At 38.9% G+C, this 19,758-nt stretch overlaps 1 protein-coding gene across 4 annotated transcripts in view; it reads left to right on the top strand.

The window, feature by feature from the left end:
• The window catches only part of RNF168 (ring finger protein 168), a 45,256-nt gene that overhangs the window by 18,617 nt on the left and 6,881 nt on the right, over nucleotides 1–19,758 (top strand). For 3 of the 4 annotated variants that reach the window (XM_059163016.1, XM_059163015.1, XM_059163017.1), the window contains exons 3-6: nucleotides 955–1,031; nucleotides 5,813–5,992; nucleotides 8,767–8,888; nucleotides 19,150–19,231. In XM_059163016.1, the coding sequence (XP_059018999.1) occupies nucleotides 955–1,031; nucleotides 5,813–5,992; nucleotides 8,767–8,888; nucleotides 19,150–19,231 (461 nt within the window). The remainder of the gene's footprint in view (nucleotides 1–954; nucleotides 1,032–5,812; nucleotides 5,993–8,766; nucleotides 8,889–19,149; nucleotides 19,232–19,758) is intronic. The other variant, XM_059163018.1, reaches the window with a different exon arrangement.

Below are 19,758 nucleotides of genomic sequence, written 5' to 3'. Positions count from 1 at the left end.
CTTAAAAAAAAAAAAGAAAATAAAAGTGGAATTTCATAGGGGCACTTGGCTGGCACAGCAAGTAGAATCTGTGACTCTTGGGGCGGTTGGGTAGCTCAGTGGGGTTAAGGCCTCTGCCTTCAGCTCAGGTCATGATCCCAGGGTCTTGGGATCGAGCCCCATGTCGGGCTCTCTGCTCATCAGGGAGCCTGCTTTCCCCCCTCTCTCTACCTGCCTCTCTGCCTACTTGGGATTTGTCTGTCAAATAAATAAATAAAATCTAAAACAAAACAAAACAAAAAAAGAATATCTGACTCTTGATCTTGGGGGTGTAAGTTTGAGGTATATGTTGGGTGTAGAGATTACTTAAAAATAAAATCTTAAGGGGCGCCTGGGTGGCTCAGTGGGTTAAGCCTCTGCCTTCGGCTCAGGTCATGATCTCAGGGTCCTGGGATCAAGTCCCACATTGGGCTCTCTGCTCAGCAGGGAACCTGCTTCTCTCTCTGCCAGCCTCTACCTACCTGTGATCTCTGTCAAATAAGTAAATAAAATATTAAAATAAAATAAAATAAAATAAAATCTTTAGGGGAAGAAAAGAAATAAAACGGCACACCATAGAGTAGGTATTGCTAAGCTATTAATGATTTTTTTAAAGATTTTTATTTATTTATTTGACAGACAGAGATTACAAGTAGGCAGAGAGGCAGGCAGAGAGAGAGGAAGGGAAACAGGCTCTCTGCTGATCAGAGAGCCGCATGTGGGGCTCCATCCCAGGACCCTGGGGCCACGACCAGAGCTGAAGGCAGAGGCTTTAACCCACTGAGCCACCCAGGCACCCCAGTTAAGCTATTAATGATTTTACATTTTTTTCTAATTTCACATTTTCATATTAATACAGGTTTAATGAAAGACCAAAGCTAGCCATAAAATTCTGTGTTGCCTATAATATTATTTTCTTTCTTTGATCTGAAACAGTTGATGACTGTCAGCCGGTTCGCTTATTAAGCAAGCCCGGGGAATTGAGAAGAGAATATGAGGAGGAGATAAGCAAGGTAGGTACTAAGTAGTTACTCTTTTTGGAAGAATACTCCTGTGTTTTCAGTTTCAGATTTTACATACAGTTTTGTATTTGTTTAGAAAAATATTTTATTTCTTTTTAGAGAGAGGGTATATGTGTGCGCTGTGGTCGGGGGGAGGGGCAAAGGGAAAGGGACAGAGAGACTCTTAAGCAGGCTTTATGCTTGGCACTCAGTGTGGTGCCCTGTGAGAGGCTTGATCCCATAAGCCATAGTTATGACCTGAGCCAAAATGAAGAGTCGGACATTTAACTAACTGAGCCACTCAGGTGCCCATATATTCCTGTATAAAAAATATATATTGAAATATAAATATTTTTAATGTACTTTACAAAAGATCTGTTTTTTACATGTGTTCACAATAGTTACTAACGTTACATATAATTGGCACTCTTATGTGATGGTGATTTTTTTTCATTTTTCCCCTCCCATCCTTATTAATTTCTTTGTATATTTTTTGAATGTGTAGAATATTAACATGCACCTAAAAGTAAAAATAACATAAAAAGTTATTCGCAGAGAGGATATTCCCTCCTGTATCTTATCTACCCTGTGTGCACCACATTGTAGATAACCAATTTTATCACTGTGTGGTTTATCCTTTTTTTGGTGTTTTTTGTAAAGATAAACTGATATATAATTGCTCTTGTTTTATTAAATATTGCGTACTATATATTCTTTTGGACTTTGCTTTTTTTATTTGGTAATATCCCCTGAAAATCACTGCGTATTACTCAAGAGAGTAAGATATGATAGTTCCCAGTATTTTCTTTTTCTTTTTCTTTTTTTCTTTTTATTTTTTTTAAGATTTTATTTATTTATTTTACAGACAGAGATCACAAGTAGGCAGAGAGGCAGGCAGAGAGAAGGGAGGAAGCAGGCTCCCTGCTGATCAGAGAGCCCGATGTGGCGCTCCATCCCAGGACTGTGGGATCATGACCTGAGCCAAAGGCAGAGACCACTGAGCCACCCAGGCACCCCCCCAAAATTTATTTATTTGAGAAAGAGTGAGAATGAGAGAGAGAGCATGAGAGGGGAGGGGTCAGGGGGAGAAGCAGACTTCCCACCAAACAGGGAGCCTGATGTGGGATTTGATCCCAGGACTCCAGGATTATGACCTGAGCCCTAGGCATTTGCTTAACTGAGCCACCCAGGCACACAACATAGGTTTTTTTTTTTTTAAAAAATACTTTCTTCAGGTAGCATTTTCCTTTAGATTTTATTTATTTATTTGTCAGAGAGAGAGAGAAGGAGAGCGAGCACGCGCAAGCAGGCAGAGTGGCAGGCAGAGGTAGAGAGAGAAGCAAGCTCCCTGCAGAGCAAGGAGCATGAAGTGGGACTCGATTCCAGGACTCTGGGATCATGGCCTGATTTGAAGGTAGTGGCTTAACCAACTGAGCCACCCAGGCATCCCAGGTAGCATTTTTCTTTAGAAAAAATTCCTAGAAATAGTTCTGGATCTGGGAAGTACAAGACCAAGGCACAGGCAGATCTGCTGGTGGATGAGGGCCTGCTTCCTAGCTTGTGGACGGCTGCCTATTTGTTATGTCCTACATGGCAGAGAGAGAGATTATATCTCTGATGTTTCTTCTTCTTTTTTTTTTAAAGATTTTATTTATTTATTTGACAGACAAATCACAAGTAGGCAGAGAGAGAGAGAGAAATAGAGGGAAGCAGGCTCCCTGCGGATCAGAGAGCCCGATGCAGGGCTCAATCCCAGGACCCCAGGATCATGACATGAGCTGAAGGCAGAGGCTTTAACCCACTGAGCCACCCAGGTGCCCCATGTTTCTTCTTTATAAGGGTGCTAATCCCTTTCATAGGGGCTTCACCCTTTTAACCCAGTTACCTCCCAAAGGCCTTTACCTTCACATATTGTCACATCAGGGATTAGGGGTTCAGCATATGAATTTGGGGGGACACAAATAATAAGTTTAGATGAGGAGAGCATGAAGGATAATTGTGAAGAACCTAATGGGAAAAAGAGGGGGGTAATGTTTACAGAAGAGCCTTTGAACTTTATAATACTAGGAGAGCCCTAATATTTTCCCTACAATCCTGCTTAGTATAGAGCAGTTTATCTAATAGAAGTAGGATATGAACCCATTTATAATTAATTTTCTAGTAGCCACACTTTTTAGATATTTTTTAAAAAACAGATGAAATTAATTTTAATGTATATTTTGTTCAACACGGTTAAATATTTCATGTAACCCAAAATACTTGTAATTAATATAAAACATACTATGTAAAATTATATTCATTAACTATATAATAATATATGAGACTATACATAATTAAGACTTGATTATATAAAGTATAAACATCTAAAGTTTTTACATTATTTTTTACTTGGTCTTCAAATCCTTTTGTGTATTTTATACTACAGTATAGATTTGGACTAGTCACATTTTAATTACTCAGTAGCAACCTGTTGTTAGTGGCTATTTTATTGGACCATGCAAGTTCCAGAAGATCGAAAATAATTATGATGGCTGGGGCATCTGGTGGCTCAGTTGGTTAAGCATCTGCCTTCCGCTTAGGTCATGATCCCAGAGTCCTGGGATCGAGTCCTGCATCGGTCTCCCTGACTAGCAGAGAGCCTGCTTCTCCTTTGCCCTCTACTCTTTGCCCTACTTTGCTCTCTCTCTAATAAATTAAAAAAAAAAAATTAAAGGGTTCCTGGGTGGCTCAGTTGATTGGGTAGCTGCCTTCAGCTTAGGTCATGATCCCAGAGTCCCGGGATCAAGTCCCACGTTGGGCTCCCAGCTCCATGGGGAGTCTGCTTCTTCTGACGTTCTCTCCTCTCATGCTCTCTCTCAAATAAATAAAGAAAATCTTTTAAAAATTTTTTAAAAATTGGGATGCCTGGGTGGCTCAGTAGGTTAAGTTGATGCCTTCAGCTCAGGTCATGATCCTGGGGTCCTGGGATCGAGTCCCTTATCGGGCTCCTTGTCCAGCAGGGAGCCTGCTTCTCTCTCTGCCTCTGCCTGCCACTCTGCCTGCTTGTGCTTTCTCTATGACAAATAAATAAAATCTTTAAAAAAAAATTTTTTTTTTAATTAAATAATTATGATGGTTAACTTAACATGGTCTAAGCACTGTTCTTAAGTAAGGGTTTTTTTTATATTTTTATAAAAAATATAAAGTATTTTTATATTTTATCTTTAAAATAAAGATTTATTTATTTGAGAGAGAGAGAGAGCATGAGCAGGAAGGGCAGAAGGCGAGGGAGAAAGAATCTCAAGCAGACTGCACAGAGCTTGGAGCCCGACATGGGGCTTAAATTCACAACTCTATGAGATCATGACCTGAGCTGAAACCAAGAGTTGGACGCTTAACTAACTGTTCCTCCCTTAAGTAAGGGGGTACCTGTGTGGCAATTAAAGGAATAATTTAGTTCTTTCAACAATGTAGTGAGAACAGGTTCTGTAAATATGTTTTTGACTAGAAGTAAAAGAAAACCCAACTTAAACTACCTTACATAAGAAGGTTTTAATTAACTGGAATTCCAGAAGTTCATTCAGAGCTCCAGCTCCATTTCTTTGTTAACTTTGTCAGTTACTTTAACTTAAGGCTAATAGCAAAATGGCTGCACAGTTTTGAACTTGAAGTGCATACACAACATGCAGAGGAAGAGCAGCAGTCGTTTCCTAATGACTTTCATTAGGAGCAAGAAAACTTAGTCTTCAACAAACTTTCCCTTATGTCTCCAACACTTGAACTAGATCAAGGGCTTATTCTTGAGTCAAATCCTTTGGATTTCTAAAACGATTCTTGTATTATTTCTTTCAGGAATTGTTTAAATGATCACAAGAATGGCCTTAAGTCTTAGCATCTGAGTTTGAGTCTCCACTCTGCCACTTAATGACCTTAAGAAAGTTACTGCTTTTCTCTTGTTTCCCCATCTGTAAATTACATAATCACCATTGTGGTTGCTTCTTCGGCAGCCACTCCACTCCTGCCCTAGGCCTAAGGTATTCTTCCTAGCTTCACAGTTAGACCCTTATTAGTGTCAATTTTTATCATTCTATCCCCTTGGCTAGGGTTTGGTTCAGAAACCTCGGCCTAAGTTAGTAAGCATATAGCATTGAGTTAACCGAGGAAAAGTATTACCTAGAGACATTTCCACAAATATTAAAACAGTGTAGTTGAAAGTGTTCTATGACTGAGATGAAGAGGAATGGGAATTTGATCAAGATATCATTGGACTGACTGGGGAAGGCTTCCTTGAAGAGACCTCTTGATCTGTTCTGCAGGAATTTGCCTTCAGATTTGTACTCCATTTGAAACATTTTGTTCCTGCCAATTTGTTCTTTTTTATTACTTTTACTATTCTTTTTAAGAAATATTACAAGTATAGGGGTGCCTGGGTGGCTCAGTTGGTTAAGCGTCTGCCTTTGGCTCAGGTCATGATCTCCAGGTTCTGGGATCAAGCCCAGTAGCTGGGTCCTGCTCAGCAGGGAAGAGTCTGCTTCTCTCTCTTTCTCTCCCTCTGCCTCTCCCACTGCTCATTCTCACTCTCAAATAAGTAAATAAAATCTTAAAAAAAAAATATTACAAATATAGAGGCACCTGGGTGGTTCAGTTGGGTAAGCGTCTGACTCTTGATCTCAGCTCAGGCCTTGATTAGGGTCATGAGTTCAAGCCCTGTGTTGGGCTGCACACTGGACATAGAGCCTACTTTAAAATAAAAAGAAAGGAATGTTGCAAGTATATTAAGTTCAGAGATATGTTCTTTATTAATCATTTTTAAGGTGGAGGCAGAGCGACAAGCCAGTAAGGAGGAAGAAAATAAAGCCAGTGAAGAATACATACAGAAATTATTAGCAGAGGAGGAAGAGGAGGAAAAACTACAGGCAGAAAAAAGGCGAAGAGAGATGGAAGAACAACTGAAAAGTGATGAAGAACTAGCAAGAAAACTAAGCATTAATATTGTAAGTTTTAGGAGAGAACTTTGAAGTATTAATGTTCCTATTGCTTTAGACTATGTGGTTTTCTTTCTTTTCTTTTCTTTTTTTTTTAAAGGATCTACTTATTTGAGAGAGAGAGCATGAGTGGGAGGGGCAGAAGGAAAGGGAGAAAGAATCTCACACTGACCACCCTGAGTACAAAGCCTGACTCAGGGCTAGATCTCACACCCGTGAGTTCACAACCCGAGCTGAAACTAAGAGTCAGCCGCTTAACCAAATGTGCTACCCAGGCTTCCCGACAACATGGTTTTCAAAGAGCTTTCACCATGACTGGAAGCAATTTCTGACATATTTTTCAACAAAACAAATCTTTTTTTGTATATTGTTGTTTTTTTGCATGTTGTTATATATTTGCTCTGATTGAAGTATATGTAAACAAGTGTGACATATTTTTCAACAAATCTTTTTTTGTATATTGTTGTTTTTTGCATGTTGTTATATATTTGCTCTGATTGAAGTATATGTAAACAAGTGTTTTTAACATGTTAGTAAATTCAGAGTATATAGGAAAGCTATTCAAAGTGAAAGGTTCCTTTCTCCCCTTCTACCTCTGTATTCTCATTCCTGTTCCATTAGTTTCTTGCCCCAAAGGTTAGCACTACTAACAGTTTATCTTTTCTTACTCACCTAAAAAGAACATTATCAGTCACACTGTTTTACCTTGCCTTTTTTCACTTGACATATCTTAGAGATTGTTCCTGTGAATACATATAGTCTTATCTAATTCTTTTTAAGAATGGCATAATATTCCATTGCATGGATGCAAATCACTTTTTGGAAGTGAAGCACATTTAATTTTTAAGTAGTACACTAGACCTGGATTTTATTATCTTGCTATAGTTAAATTACTAAATGAATAGAAGGGTGATAAGACATACTTTTAAGACTTGAGAGTACAGTGGGACCCAGTGATTTGAACGAACCTGGCAGAATCACCTGGGTTCGTTTAAAATACAAATTCTCATATCTGTTCTAAATCTACTGCATCAGATCTCTCAGGATGGGTTTTGGGGAATACCATTCCCAGAGACATCTGGGGAAGCCTGGTGTACATTCAGGTTTGAGAACCTCTAAAAACAATTCCTCTGCTTTTGAACAAGTATCTTAAAATGCACTTACCAAAACAAAGTATATTCAGAATTGGGATTTTTTTTTTTTTTGAGATGCATACTATTCATGATAGTGTACCTAAGTTTTAGATTATATGCCCCCCCTTTTTTAGAGGTGGGGAGGTTGGTCAGAGGGAGTGGGAGAGAGAGAGAATCCCAGGCAGGCTCCATGCCCAGTACGGAGCCTAACATGGATCTTGAGGTCATGACCTCAGCCAAAGTCAAGTCAGAAGCTTAACTAACTGAGCCACCCAGGCACCCCTGCCCTTTTTCATATATTTCTTCTTTTTAAAATTTTAGTAGAATAATTTTGAAAAGGTACATAATCCGGAAATTAAATAAAAGACATTGATCAATAGAACAGCAAATGACAGGGGCATCTGGGTGGCTCAGTTGTTTAGTGTCTGCCTTCTGCTCGGGTCATGATCCCAGGGTCCTGGTATCAAGCCTTGCATTGGGCTCCCTGCTCAGTGGGGAGTCTGCTTCTCCCTCTCACATTCCTCCTGCTTGTGTTCCCTCTCTTACTGTCTCTCTCTCTCTGTGTCAAATAAATAAATAAATGACATAGGTAAGAAAATACATTAAAGAGGAAAATTTTGCGTCATCTTTATCTGTCAACAGTCTTTTCTAAACCTTCTTGTTTTGGGGACGCCTGGGTGGCTCAGTGGGTTAAAGCCTCTGCCTCTGGCTCGGGTCATGATCCCAGGTTCCTGGGATCAAGCCCCACATCGGGCTTTCTGCTCAGCGGGGAGCCTGCTTCCCCCTCTCTCTCTGCTTGCCTCCCTGCCTACTTGTGATCTCTGTCTGTCAAATAAATAAATAAAATCTTTAAAAAAAAAAACACCAACAACAAAAAACCTAAACCTTCTTGTTTTAAACAGATTTTAAGAGTAGATCTATTGATATTTTAAAAGAATTCTAGGTTTACTTGAGAAAGTTTGGCCAATTGTGTAATACCATGAAGTATATTAATTTTTCTAGTAGTATAGTAAGAAGCTTATGAGACTAGTATAGCATGTAAATATTTATGATACTGGTATGCTCTTAAATCCCTAAATTAAATCGCTTTTACATAAAATTACCTTTTATTCCAAGTATATCCACAGTCTTTGAATTTTCCCCTATAGATTAAGGTAATTATAATTATATAAAGTCATTCATTAGAATAAGGGTTATTAGTATCATCATGCCCTTTGTGCTTTATAATGTAAAGTAAAAATAATTAATGTAGGCCAACTTGGATGGACATAATCCTATTTATACTAATTTCTGCATGGTCATATAATTCAAAGGATGTGTAGAATTTAAATGTGAGCATAATTCCTGAAAAATTGTGTTGTAGACTCTGAATTAATCAAAATAATAGCTTATTGGGGCATCTGGGTGGCTCAGTGGGTTAAAGCCTCTGCCTTGGGCTCAGGTCATGATCTCAGGGTCCTGGTATTGAGCCCTGCATCGGGCTCTCTGCTCAGTGGGGAGCCTGCTTCCTCTCTCTCTGCCTGCCTCTCTGCCTACTTGTGATCTGTCAAATAAATAAATAAAAATCTTTAAAAAAAAAAAAACTTAAAATAATAGCTTATTTTATTACAATTTTTTAAAATAATGTTTGTTATGCTTTTTCTGTTGAAGAACAATTTCAGTGATGGAAGTGCCTTGGCTTCGCCCTTGAATTACAGAAAATCTGATACAGTCACAACCAAGTCTCAAAAGAAAAGTAAGAACAAACAAACAAACACTGGAGATATTCATAAGTAAGTGAACATGAATATATATGTATGTAATTATTTAGAGAGGGAGAGAGAGGGAAACAGAGTGTGTGTGCACAGACAGGGTTGCAGAGGGCCAATCTTAAGCAGGCTTCATGCCCAGAGTGGAGCCCAATGTGAGGCTTGATCTTACAACCCTGAGATCATGACCTGAGCCAAAATCAAGAGTCAGATACTTAACTGACTGAGTCACCCAGGTGCCTCTGTCAATTATTTATTGATCACTTACTGTATGCTGGTGTTTTTGCTCATTTAGTCGGCTGATGGTTAAGATTTGGTCCATGAACTTTGCATGAAAACTCTCCAAAGGTCGGAGATTGATGTAAAGTGAAAATAAGGGTGCAACTTACATAGCTTAGATGCCTAGTTAGCATGAAGAGAGATGTGAAGCCTTATTTTGTTTTGTTTTGTTTTGTTTTAAGAGAGGGGTGGAGGGGAGGCAAGGGGAGAAGGAGAAAATCCCAAGCAGGCTCCACACCCAGCATAGAGCCTGACACAGGGCTAACTCTCACAACCCTGAAATCATGACCTGAGCCAAAATCAAGAGTTAGATGCTTAACTGACTAAGCCACCTAGGTGTCCCTGAAGTCTTTTTTTATCTTGATAGCTCAGGATTTTCATGTTCCTTTTTTCTCAGAATTAACCACTTGGATTCCTTTTTCCCCTGGTTTAGATTCAAATGAGAAAAGCTAGTCTCATATAAGGTCATCCTCACTGATAGTTTATAACTTGCCATCTAGGTCATTCCCCCACCCTTTTATCCCCTCAGTTTATGCACTATATTTTTTCTCTACTATACAAAAAGCACGAGTCAGGTAGTCTGTAGTGGAGTGGATTTAGTCTCCTCATAATGCCCCCCCAGGAGCAGGTAGAGTTCATGATTTTATGAGGATATAAGCGTTCCCATAGTAATTAACAATTGGAAACATTTAAGAACCACAATCTAGAGTTTAAAAATAGGGACAGCTGGTTGGCTCACTTTGTAGGTAGGTCTTGCAACTCTTAATCTCAGGGTCATGAGTTCAAGTCTCACACTGTTGGGTATGGAGCCTATTTTACTTTATTTTATTTTTTCAAAGATATTATTTATTTATTTGACAGACAGAGATCATAAGTGGGCAGAGAGGCAGGCAGAGAGAGAGGAGGAAGCAGGCTCCCCACGGAGGGGACTTGATCCCAGAACCCCAGGATCATGACCTGAGCCGAAGTCAGAGGTTTTAACCCACTGAGCCACCTGGGTGCCCCTGGGGCCTATTTTAAAAATAAATTAATAAAAATATGTAAGGGGTTTTGGCTCAATTGAGTAAATATGTGCAGGTAATTTTATGTCCTTCCATAACTCAGAAATTTTCATTTTGGAGCAGGGAGGTAGAGATTTGGGGGGCAGTTAAAACAGGAGATTGCTATTAAGAGAGAAAAATAGATGTCTCAATATCAATATTATTAACGCTGATATTTTGCAAAGTAGAAATCAAGACAAAACCATTAAGAGAAAAGCAGAGATTTTTCATATCGATGTAATACTGTTCTGCTTAAGGGATGTAACTGTCAATGGATCTTCATGTACCTAAATACATACTTTGAAATAAATAAAGATAAAAATAAATAAAGATAAAGAAAAAAAATAAAGACAAAAATAAAGATAACCCACTGAGCCTAGGTGGCTCAGTGGGTTAAAGCCTCTGCCTTCGGCTCAGGTCATGATCCCAGGGTCCTGAGATCGAGCCCCTCATTGGGCTCTCTGCTCAGCAGGGAACCTGCTTCCCCCACCTCTCTGCCTACTTGTGATCTCTGTCTGTCAAATAAATAAGTAAATAAACAAATCTTTTTTTAAAAAATTTACTAGAGATTTAAAAATGGGGGGCACCTGGGTGGCCCAGTGGGTTAAAGCCTCTGCCTTTGGCTCAGGTCATGATCTCAGGGTCCTGGGATCAAGCCCTACATTGGGCTGTCTGCTCAGCAGGGAACCTACTTCCCCCACCTCTCTGCCTGCCTCTCTGCCTACTTGTGATCTCTGTCTGTCAAATAAATAAATAAAAATTTTTTTAAAAACTTAAAAAAATAAAAATTAAAAATGGACAGATGAATTTAAAAGCAGAAATTGAAGAGATTAAGAAACTTATAGATTAAAGTTAAAGCAAAGTTAAAAACAAATAAGGACTAATATCTGGACTATATTAAGGAATTCTTCTATGACTTTAAAGACGAAGAATCCAGTTCCAAAATAAGCAAAGGGCGTGAATAGACATTTTTCCAGTGATATACGTATGGCCAGTAAGCACATGTAAAGATTCCCGGTATTATTAGTGATTAGTATTATTAGGAAATGCAGATGAAAACCATGATTAGATACCACTTCACATCCACTAGGATGCCTGTAATCCAAAAAAAAGGAAAATCAGTGTTGGCGAGGATTGGAGAAATTGGAATCTTGTACAGTTACTAGTGAGAATGTAAAGTGGTACAATTTGAAGTTCCTCAGAAAGTTAAAGAGTTACCATATGATCCAGCAATTCCACTCTTACCTATGTATTCAAAAGAATTGAGAGCAGGAATTCAAATAAATATCTGTACATAGCTGTTTGTGTCAGCACTTCAAACAGCCAAAGGATGGACAAACGCAAATGTCAATTGAAGGATGAATAGATAAACAAAATGTGGTATAAGCCATACAACAGTGTATTTACTCAGCTCTAAAAAGGAGTGACATACTGATACATACTATAACATAAATGAACCTCAGAAACACGCTCTGTGAAATAAGCCATACAAAGCGGTTGCCTTTTATACGATTTTATTTATTTATATGAAATAGCTAGAGTAGGTAAATCTATAAGATAGGAAGCAGGTTAGGAGTTGCCAGTGGCTGGGGAGGTGGGAATGGGGGAAGTTACTGCTTAACATATGCATGGTTTCCTTTGGGAATGACAAAAATGTTTTGGAACGAAATAGAGGTGATGGTTTTACAACTTCATGAAATGCCACTGAATTGTATGTTTTAAAATGGTTTATTTTGTGCTATATGGATTTTGTCTCAAATTTAAAATGATTAACAAACTCAGGTGTTTGAAAATTAAGAAAAACTGGTGAGTAATTCTTTGGCTAAAGAAATCTCGATGGAAATAATAAAACTGAAAGTATTATACATCTAAACTTTTGGGAGGGGACTCAAGTATTTAGAAATCCTTAAATGCCATATTAGAAAAGGGAGAAAAGCTGAAAGTAAATAAATACTTTATTTTAAATTTAGTTAATTAATTTTGGAGACAGAGGGAGAAAGTTCAAGTACACAATCTGGGAGGAACAGAGGGGAAGGAAGAGGGAGGGGCAAAAATCCCAAGCAGACTCCGTGCTGGGCGTAAAGCCCAATGCAAGGCTTTCTGTATCACGACCCTGAGATCATGACCTGAGCCAAAATCAGGAGTCTGATGCTTAACCGACCAAGTCACTCAGGTGGCCCAAGAATATACTTAAAATGACAATTCCAGGAATATATTACTGACTTAATATTAGATGATGATGTAATGTTAACGTATTAACTATTAACCCATTAACTGTTTCTTTCTTTCTTTTTTTTTTTTTAAGATTTTATTTGTCACACGGAGATACCACAGGTAGGGAGAGAGGCAGGCAGAAAGAGAGGGGGAAGCAGGCGCCCTGTTGTGCATAGAGCTCAAAGTGGGGCTCAGTCCCAGGACCCTGAGATCATGACCGGAGCCGAAGGCAGAGGCTTAACCCACTGAGCCACCCAAGTGCCCCCCCATTAACTGTTTCAATATCAAAAGCATGGGAATGATAATTCTTAATAAAGTGGGAATAGGAATAAACTTAACCTGTTAATGAATATCTGCTAGAAAATTTATACCAGATAGCATACTTTATGATAGGAAATTGAAATTATTCCCGTTAAGAACAGGAAAATACAAGAGTGGTCTGTTATTTACCACGTCTGTTCAGTGTCGTTCTAGAGATTTCAGTCTGCACAGTAAGATAATAAAAGGAAACAAAAGATATGAGCTTGGAAAAGAAACCATTGTTATTAGAGATGGAATATAGAAAATATATTGCAAATCTGAGAGTTCAGAGATATATTTTTAAAATTAATAAGGGTGGGGTGCCTGGGTGGCTTAGTTGTTAAGCTTCTGCCTTCGGCTCAAGTCATGATCCCAGAGTCCTGGGATCGAGCCCCACATTGGGCTCCCTGCTCCTCGGGAAGTCTGCCTCTCCCTCTCCTACTCCTCTCTGCTTGTGTTCCCTCTCTTGTTGTGTCTTTCCCTGTGTCTCTCTCTGTCAAATAAATAAATAGAATCTTTAAAAAAAAAAAAATAAGGGTTTAGCAAGTTTGGTAGATATAAAATCTGTACAAAAGTTCTGTTGAAAATGTAACTTTAACTAAGATTTAGTTTATTATAGCATTAGAAAATAAAAAGTCCTTAGAAAAAATTTTACAGTAAAATCTGTAAGACCTTATGGAGAATATTATAAAAATTTTTATCATATTAAAGAAATGTGCAGGATTCATGAATTGGAAGATGTCTAATATTACAATAATGCTAAATGTCAGATCTCCCCAAACTGGCCAACAGATTTCAGTGCAATTGAAATCACAGTCCTAATTTTTTTTTAAGATTTTATTTATTTATTTGTCAGAGAGAGACAGAGAGAACCCAAGCACAGAGAGAGGCAAGCAGAGGGGAGAGCAGGCTCCCCACTGAGCAAAGAGCCCGATGCCAGATCTTGATCCCAGGACCCTGGGATCATGAACTGAGCCAAAGGCAGACGCTTAACTGACTGAGCCACCAGCATCCCAATTTGATAATTTTTTTTTTTTTTTTTTTTTAAAGATTTTATTTTTTTATTTGACAGAGAGAGATCACAAGCAGGCAGAGAGGCAGGCAGAGAGAGAGAGGAGGAAGCAGGCTCCCTGTGAAGCAGAGAGCCCGATGCGGGACTCGATCCCAGGACCCTGAGATCATGACCAGAGCCGAAGGCAGTGGCTTAACCCACTGAGCCACCGAGGTGCCCCCCAATTTGATAATTTTTGACATCTGTCACAATCCTAACCTTTTCTTAGACTTGACATACTGACTTAAAAATTTATATAGAAGAGAAAGGGCTTTCAGATACCACCAAAGAGAGAGAAAATGTGTGGTGGAGAGTTGGATGCTTTAAATTGTATAAATAAATATATATGATACTTGCACAGGGATGGATAAACAAAATGAAGCAATGTAGTAGTTTAGAAATACAGCTATTTTTGCAGCCTTCATGAGGGCTTTGGTGTTTATAAAATATGCCCACCAATTCTTTGAAACTCTTCCCCCAAAAAGACAGAGCCCAGTTCTTCACCCCTTGAATAGAGGCTGGACTTAAGTATACACATAGAATTACCTGAACGGTATTTGGGGACTAAGTTGTAAAAGACATGTGACTTTTCTCTTTTGGATTATTTGCTCTGGAAAATTTAGCGGCCCTGTTGTGAGCAGCCCATGTGGTAAGGAACTGGGGCCTTCTACCAACAACCAGTAAAGAAGTGGGACCTCAGAATAACCTTTGAGTGAGCCTTCTTGGAAGGTGATCCTCTAGCCCCACTCAAGCCTTTAGATCTCTGATCAACATCTTCCCTAGACTCTAATGAGAGATCCTGAGCTAGAACCACCCAGCTAAGCTGCCCTTGGATTTCTGACCTTCAGTAACTGAGATAATATTTGTTGTTTTAGACCACTAAGTTTTGAGGTACTTTGGGTAACCAGTACAGTAGTCATCATTGCTCTTTAGCTGTTCAGAAGGATGAATTTGTCAATAAATGCTGTTGGGACAATTGATTATATAAGGAAAAGATGAGCTTGGATCTCTACTCATACTGTGTAGAAAAATTATGATTGATGAAACTATGAAACTTTAGACTGATAATAAAGGAGATTATCTTTGGGGAAGGATTTTATTTGAGAAGATTTTATTTATTTGTCAGAGCAAGCATGCGCAAGCAGGAGGCGTGGCAGGCAGAGGGAGAGGAATGCTCCCCGCTGAGCAAGGAGCCCAATGGAGGACTGGATCCCAGCACCCTGGGATCATGACCTGAGCCGAAGGCAGACACTTCACTGACTGAGCCACCCAGGCATCCTGGGGAAGGAAGTTTTAAAGAGCAAAACATGTAATTAGATTATAAGATTAAGAACGTTTCTATCAAAATACCTTTAAGAGAATAAAATGGTGGTCTTCTATCTTTAAGATATTTTAACTTGGGGTACCTTGATGATTCAGTAGGTTAAGCATCTGACCCTGGATCTCAGTGTATGTCTTGATCTCATGAGTGAATTCAGGCCCATGCTGGGCTCCATGATGGGTATGGAGCCTGCTTTAAAAAAGAAGAAATTTTAACTTACTTAACTGAGAAAAGGTAATGTACTATTAAAGAAATACCCACCTCTGAGTAAGAAAACAATCAGTAGGAAAAATAGGTAAAAAACTTTGACTTCAGGGGCGCCTGGGTGGCTCAGTGGGTTAAGCCGCTGCCTTCGGTTCAGGTCATGATCTCAGGGTCCTGGGATCAGGCCCCACATCAGGCTTTCTGCTTGGCAGGTAGCCTGCTTCCCTCCTCTCTCTCTGCCCGCCTCTCTGCCTACTTGTGATCTCTCACTGTCAAATAAATAAATAAAATATTAAAAAAAAAAAAAAAAAACTTTGACTTCATAGTAAATGAAACCTGAAAGTTAATGTATATTTGAAAAGATACTGAACCTTATTAGTAATTGAGGAAACAAATTAAAATCACAGTGAGGTAGCATTTCACACTCATCCTATTGGAAAAAAATAGCTTTATGACAGTATTAAGTATCGTAGACAATAAGGAGCACTTCTGTGTTTGGTGGAAGTGTAAAAGATTGATACTCTAGAACTCTGGGGGCATAGATGCCAAAGAAACCCTAGAAGATACATAGAGGAATGTTCCCACCAGTGCTGTTCATAATAGCAAAGAGCAGAAGTACCCAGATGTCCCCAAGTCGAACTGAATACTATCCAACAGTCAGAATGAATCTAGCTGAGAATAACACGCATAAATCATGAAAATGGGCGAAGAAAAAGGTTATAGAATACATGAGGTATGGTTCCGTCTATGTAAAGGTCAAAATCCTTCAGTACTAAGGAATACATGTTTAAGGATTCAAAGGTATGGTAAAACTATTTTTAAAAGTAAGGGAAGGAGCGCCTGGGTGGCTCAGTGGGTTAAAGCCTCTGCTTTCGGCTCAGGTCACGATCCCAGAGTCCCGGGATCGAGCCCTACAACGGGCTCTCTGTTCAGTGGGGAACCTGCTTCCCTTCCCCTCCCTCTGCCTGCCTCTCTGCCTATTTGTGATCTCTGTCAAATAAATAAATAAAATATTTTTTAAAAAAAGGTAAGGGAAAACTCAGGATAGTCGAGTCTCTGAGGGGACAAAGAGGGGACCCCATAAAGGTTGTTAAAATAAGTGATCCTCCCCTTACTTTAAGCGAGGTGATAAGTATAAGGGATTTTTGGGGTTTTGTTTGTTTGTTTGTTTTAAAGATTTTATTTATTTGACAGAGATCACAAGTAGGCAGAGAGGCAGGCAGAGAGAGAGAGGAGGAAGCAGGCTCCCCGCAGAGCAGAGAGCCCAATGTGGGGCTTGATCCCAGGACCCTGGGATCATGACCTGAGCCGAAGGCAGAGGCTTTAACCCACTGAGCCACCCAGGCCCCCCATGTTTTTTGTTGTTTTTTTTTTTAAGATTTTATTTATTTGACAGAGAGACAGCCAGGGGGAGTGGAAGAGGGAGAAGCAGAAGCACTGCTCCTGCAGTGCATGAGCCTGACATGGGACTGGATCCCAGGACTCTGGGATCATGACCCGAGCCAAAGGCAGACGCTTAACAACGGAGCCACCCAGGCGCCCCAAGTATAAGCGCTTTTATATAAAGATTTAAAACTTTTAAAAATTGTAACATACATATATTAAAGTACACTATTCTTAAGTGTTGTTTTGGTGAATTTTTAACTACATATAAAGCATCTTCCAGATTAAGCTACAGAGTATTTCCAAAAGGTTAACTAGTGTCCTTTCCCAGTTAGTATCCCCCTCCTTGACCACAGTGTATTATGATTCTTACATATGTTTTGCAACTATTTTCTTGTAAATTAATTGTTTTCATGAGATAGACATATTATATACTTAGATCTTTAGACATAAGTGAGAAAAAAGGAAATCACAGAAGAATATGATTGTTTTAAAAAAGAGATAGTGTAGGGGCGCCTCTAAAAAAGAAATATTGTAGGGTGGCTCAGTGGGTTAAGCCTCTGCCTTCGGCTTCAGTCATGATCTCAGGGTCCTGGGATTGAGCCCCGCATCAGGCTCCCTGCTCGCTGGGGAGCCTGCTTCTCCCTCTCTCTCTACCTGCCTATCTGCCAATTTGTCATCTGTTAAATAAATAAATCTTTTTAAAAAAAAAGTGTGTACTATATAGAAATCATATATTTTTTTAAAATTGGTTACATATGAGAAAGCAAATAGGAATGGAAAGGAATGGTAGCATGTATGTCCTATATTTCTGTACTTTTTTAGAATGAGCATATATTCATACATTACCCAGTTATCGTAAAAAATATTTGGGATAGTTCATCAATCTTTCCTGATTATGTTGAATAAGTGTCTGGTCACGTTTTCTCTGCTTATGGAGTTCAAAAAAAAAAAAAAACTTACGCTGTAGTAATTCTATTTTGATAACTAATATCCAGCTTTGGCAGAAGGATTCTTCAACTTTGGGAAACAAAACTAAAATGAGATTAGGTGTGCTCAGTCAGTTATGCATCCAACTCTTGATTTGACTCAGGTCTTGATCTTAGGGTCGTGGGATTGAGCCACATGTCCCACAGGTCAGGCTCCATGCTGGGCATGGAGGCTGCTTTAGATTCTTTCTCCCTCTCCTTCTGCCTCTCCCCTTCACGTGCACATACGTGCACACGCTTTCCCATTAATTAATTAATTAATTAATTAATTAATGAGACTAAACCTGGGCTCCTGTTTTCTTATTGATTGAAAAGGTAGTTCTTAGGGCACCTGGGTGGCTCAGTTGTTGGGCCTCTGCCTTTGGCTCAGGCCATGATCCCAGGGATCCCTGCTCAGCGGTAAGCCTGCTTCTCCCTCTGCCACTCCCCTGGTTTGTGTTCCCTCTCTCCCTGTCTTTTTCTCTGCCAAATAAATAAATAAAATCTAAAAGAAAAAAAAAAAGGTAGTTCTTTTACTTAGTTTGCAGAGTAAGTATTTAGATTGATTCAACTAAATTTTGATTCAACTTTGATCTAAAAGGGATATTATTCTTTGTTCTTAAATGATATCTTTGTCTAGATTTTATTTTATTGTTCCACATGCTAATTGGTACTTTGGACACAATGAAACTTAGGGTGTTACATATTATTTGCAGTTCAGACATTTTTCTGTTGTTCTCTTTAATTATAAAAACAACAGCTAGATACTCCTTGAAAATCACCCAAAGTTACCACCGCTTGAAGGCAGGCAACATTTTAGGACATCTTTGCCATTTTTAAGCATAGTTATATATGTGTTTGAATTTTTTACAGTTTTTAAAATATACCTGCTATCTCCTTTTACTCCCTTTTGTTTTACAGCATTTTTTCATCGTATTACAAACTTCCATGTTTTCTGTGGCAGACAGCCTATTAAAGATGCTTAGATGTTTTGAGATACCCTTATGCTGATATATTGATGTATCTGTATTTTTCTAGGCAGATAGTTGATACAAAATGTGTATCTAACAAAATCTCTATACAAGAGTGGTAGAGAATCTAATCATGAGTGCTTTCCCAATGGTAAACATTAAAAATGTAGTAAACAGCCAGAATTCCTGGCATTAAAAAGAAATATCTCTTTTCTCCTGATTTAAAACGTCATGTAATTGCGTTTGGAACGATTTTATAGTCTTGTGTTGTTCTGATGTTTATTGAGAATTAAATATTTAGATTTGACTTTTATTTCCTTTGCTGCTGTTTTTCACTAAAATATAATAATATCCAGCCTTTTAGGTATTGCTCTTGTATTGGGCCAAAATACCTGAGACAAGGAGTTAGAATACACTCTTTGTGATCAAATCAGCCAAACAGATCAGACAGTCTTCATGTAAATAGGTAATCTGGCTTATTATAGTGGTCACATGCCACTTGTCTGTCAAAGCATTCAAACTTTGGTAAATCTTTTTTTTTTTTTTTTGGTAAGGTATTTGTCACCTAAATCTCAGTTCGGGTCAGCATCGCAGTCTGAAATTTTACAAGGAAGCCCAAAGAACTGCATGTCTAAGGTATGTGGATGCTAAAGATGTTCTTCCTTTGGCAGATTTACTAACGCTATGGGTTGCTAATACTTGTAGTTTCCTAACTTCTTTATAGTCGCTGTAATATAGGGAATACCCTTCCTTAGTCATTTTAGGCTCCCCTAGACTAGGGGTCAACAAATTTCTCTAAAGGGCCAGATAGTAAATATCTTTGTGGCCTTATGGACTCTGTCACAACTATTCAGCTATGTTTTCGAGTGAAAGCATCCACAGACAGTACATAAACAAATAGGCTTTAATCAAGTAAAACTATTTACAGAAGCAAGCAACAGGCGGAATTTGGTTCATGGGCCATGGTTTGTGGATGCCTGGCTTAGATAATCAAACTTGCAAAACCAAATAGGCTACACCTGGTACCAGCCTCAGTGTCAGTGAAAATTAGAGGATAAGAAACAAAGCATGCTAGTAGGCGTATCTGTGCCCCAAGAACCTTCACTGTAGAGCTCCTAAGTGACAACCTGGAAATGAGACAGTGCAGAGAATGGGGAGGCCCC

This window comes from Mustela lutreola, chromosome 2 (assembly GCF_030435805.1).
Source record: "Mustela lutreola isolate mMusLut2 chromosome 2, mMusLut2.pri, whole genome shotgun sequence".
Classification (NCBI taxonomy): domain Eukaryota; kingdom Metazoa; phylum Chordata; class Mammalia; order Carnivora; family Mustelidae; genus Mustela; species Mustela lutreola.
Note: the sequence above shows the minus strand (reverse complement) of the source record. Positions and strands in the feature narration are given on the sequence as shown.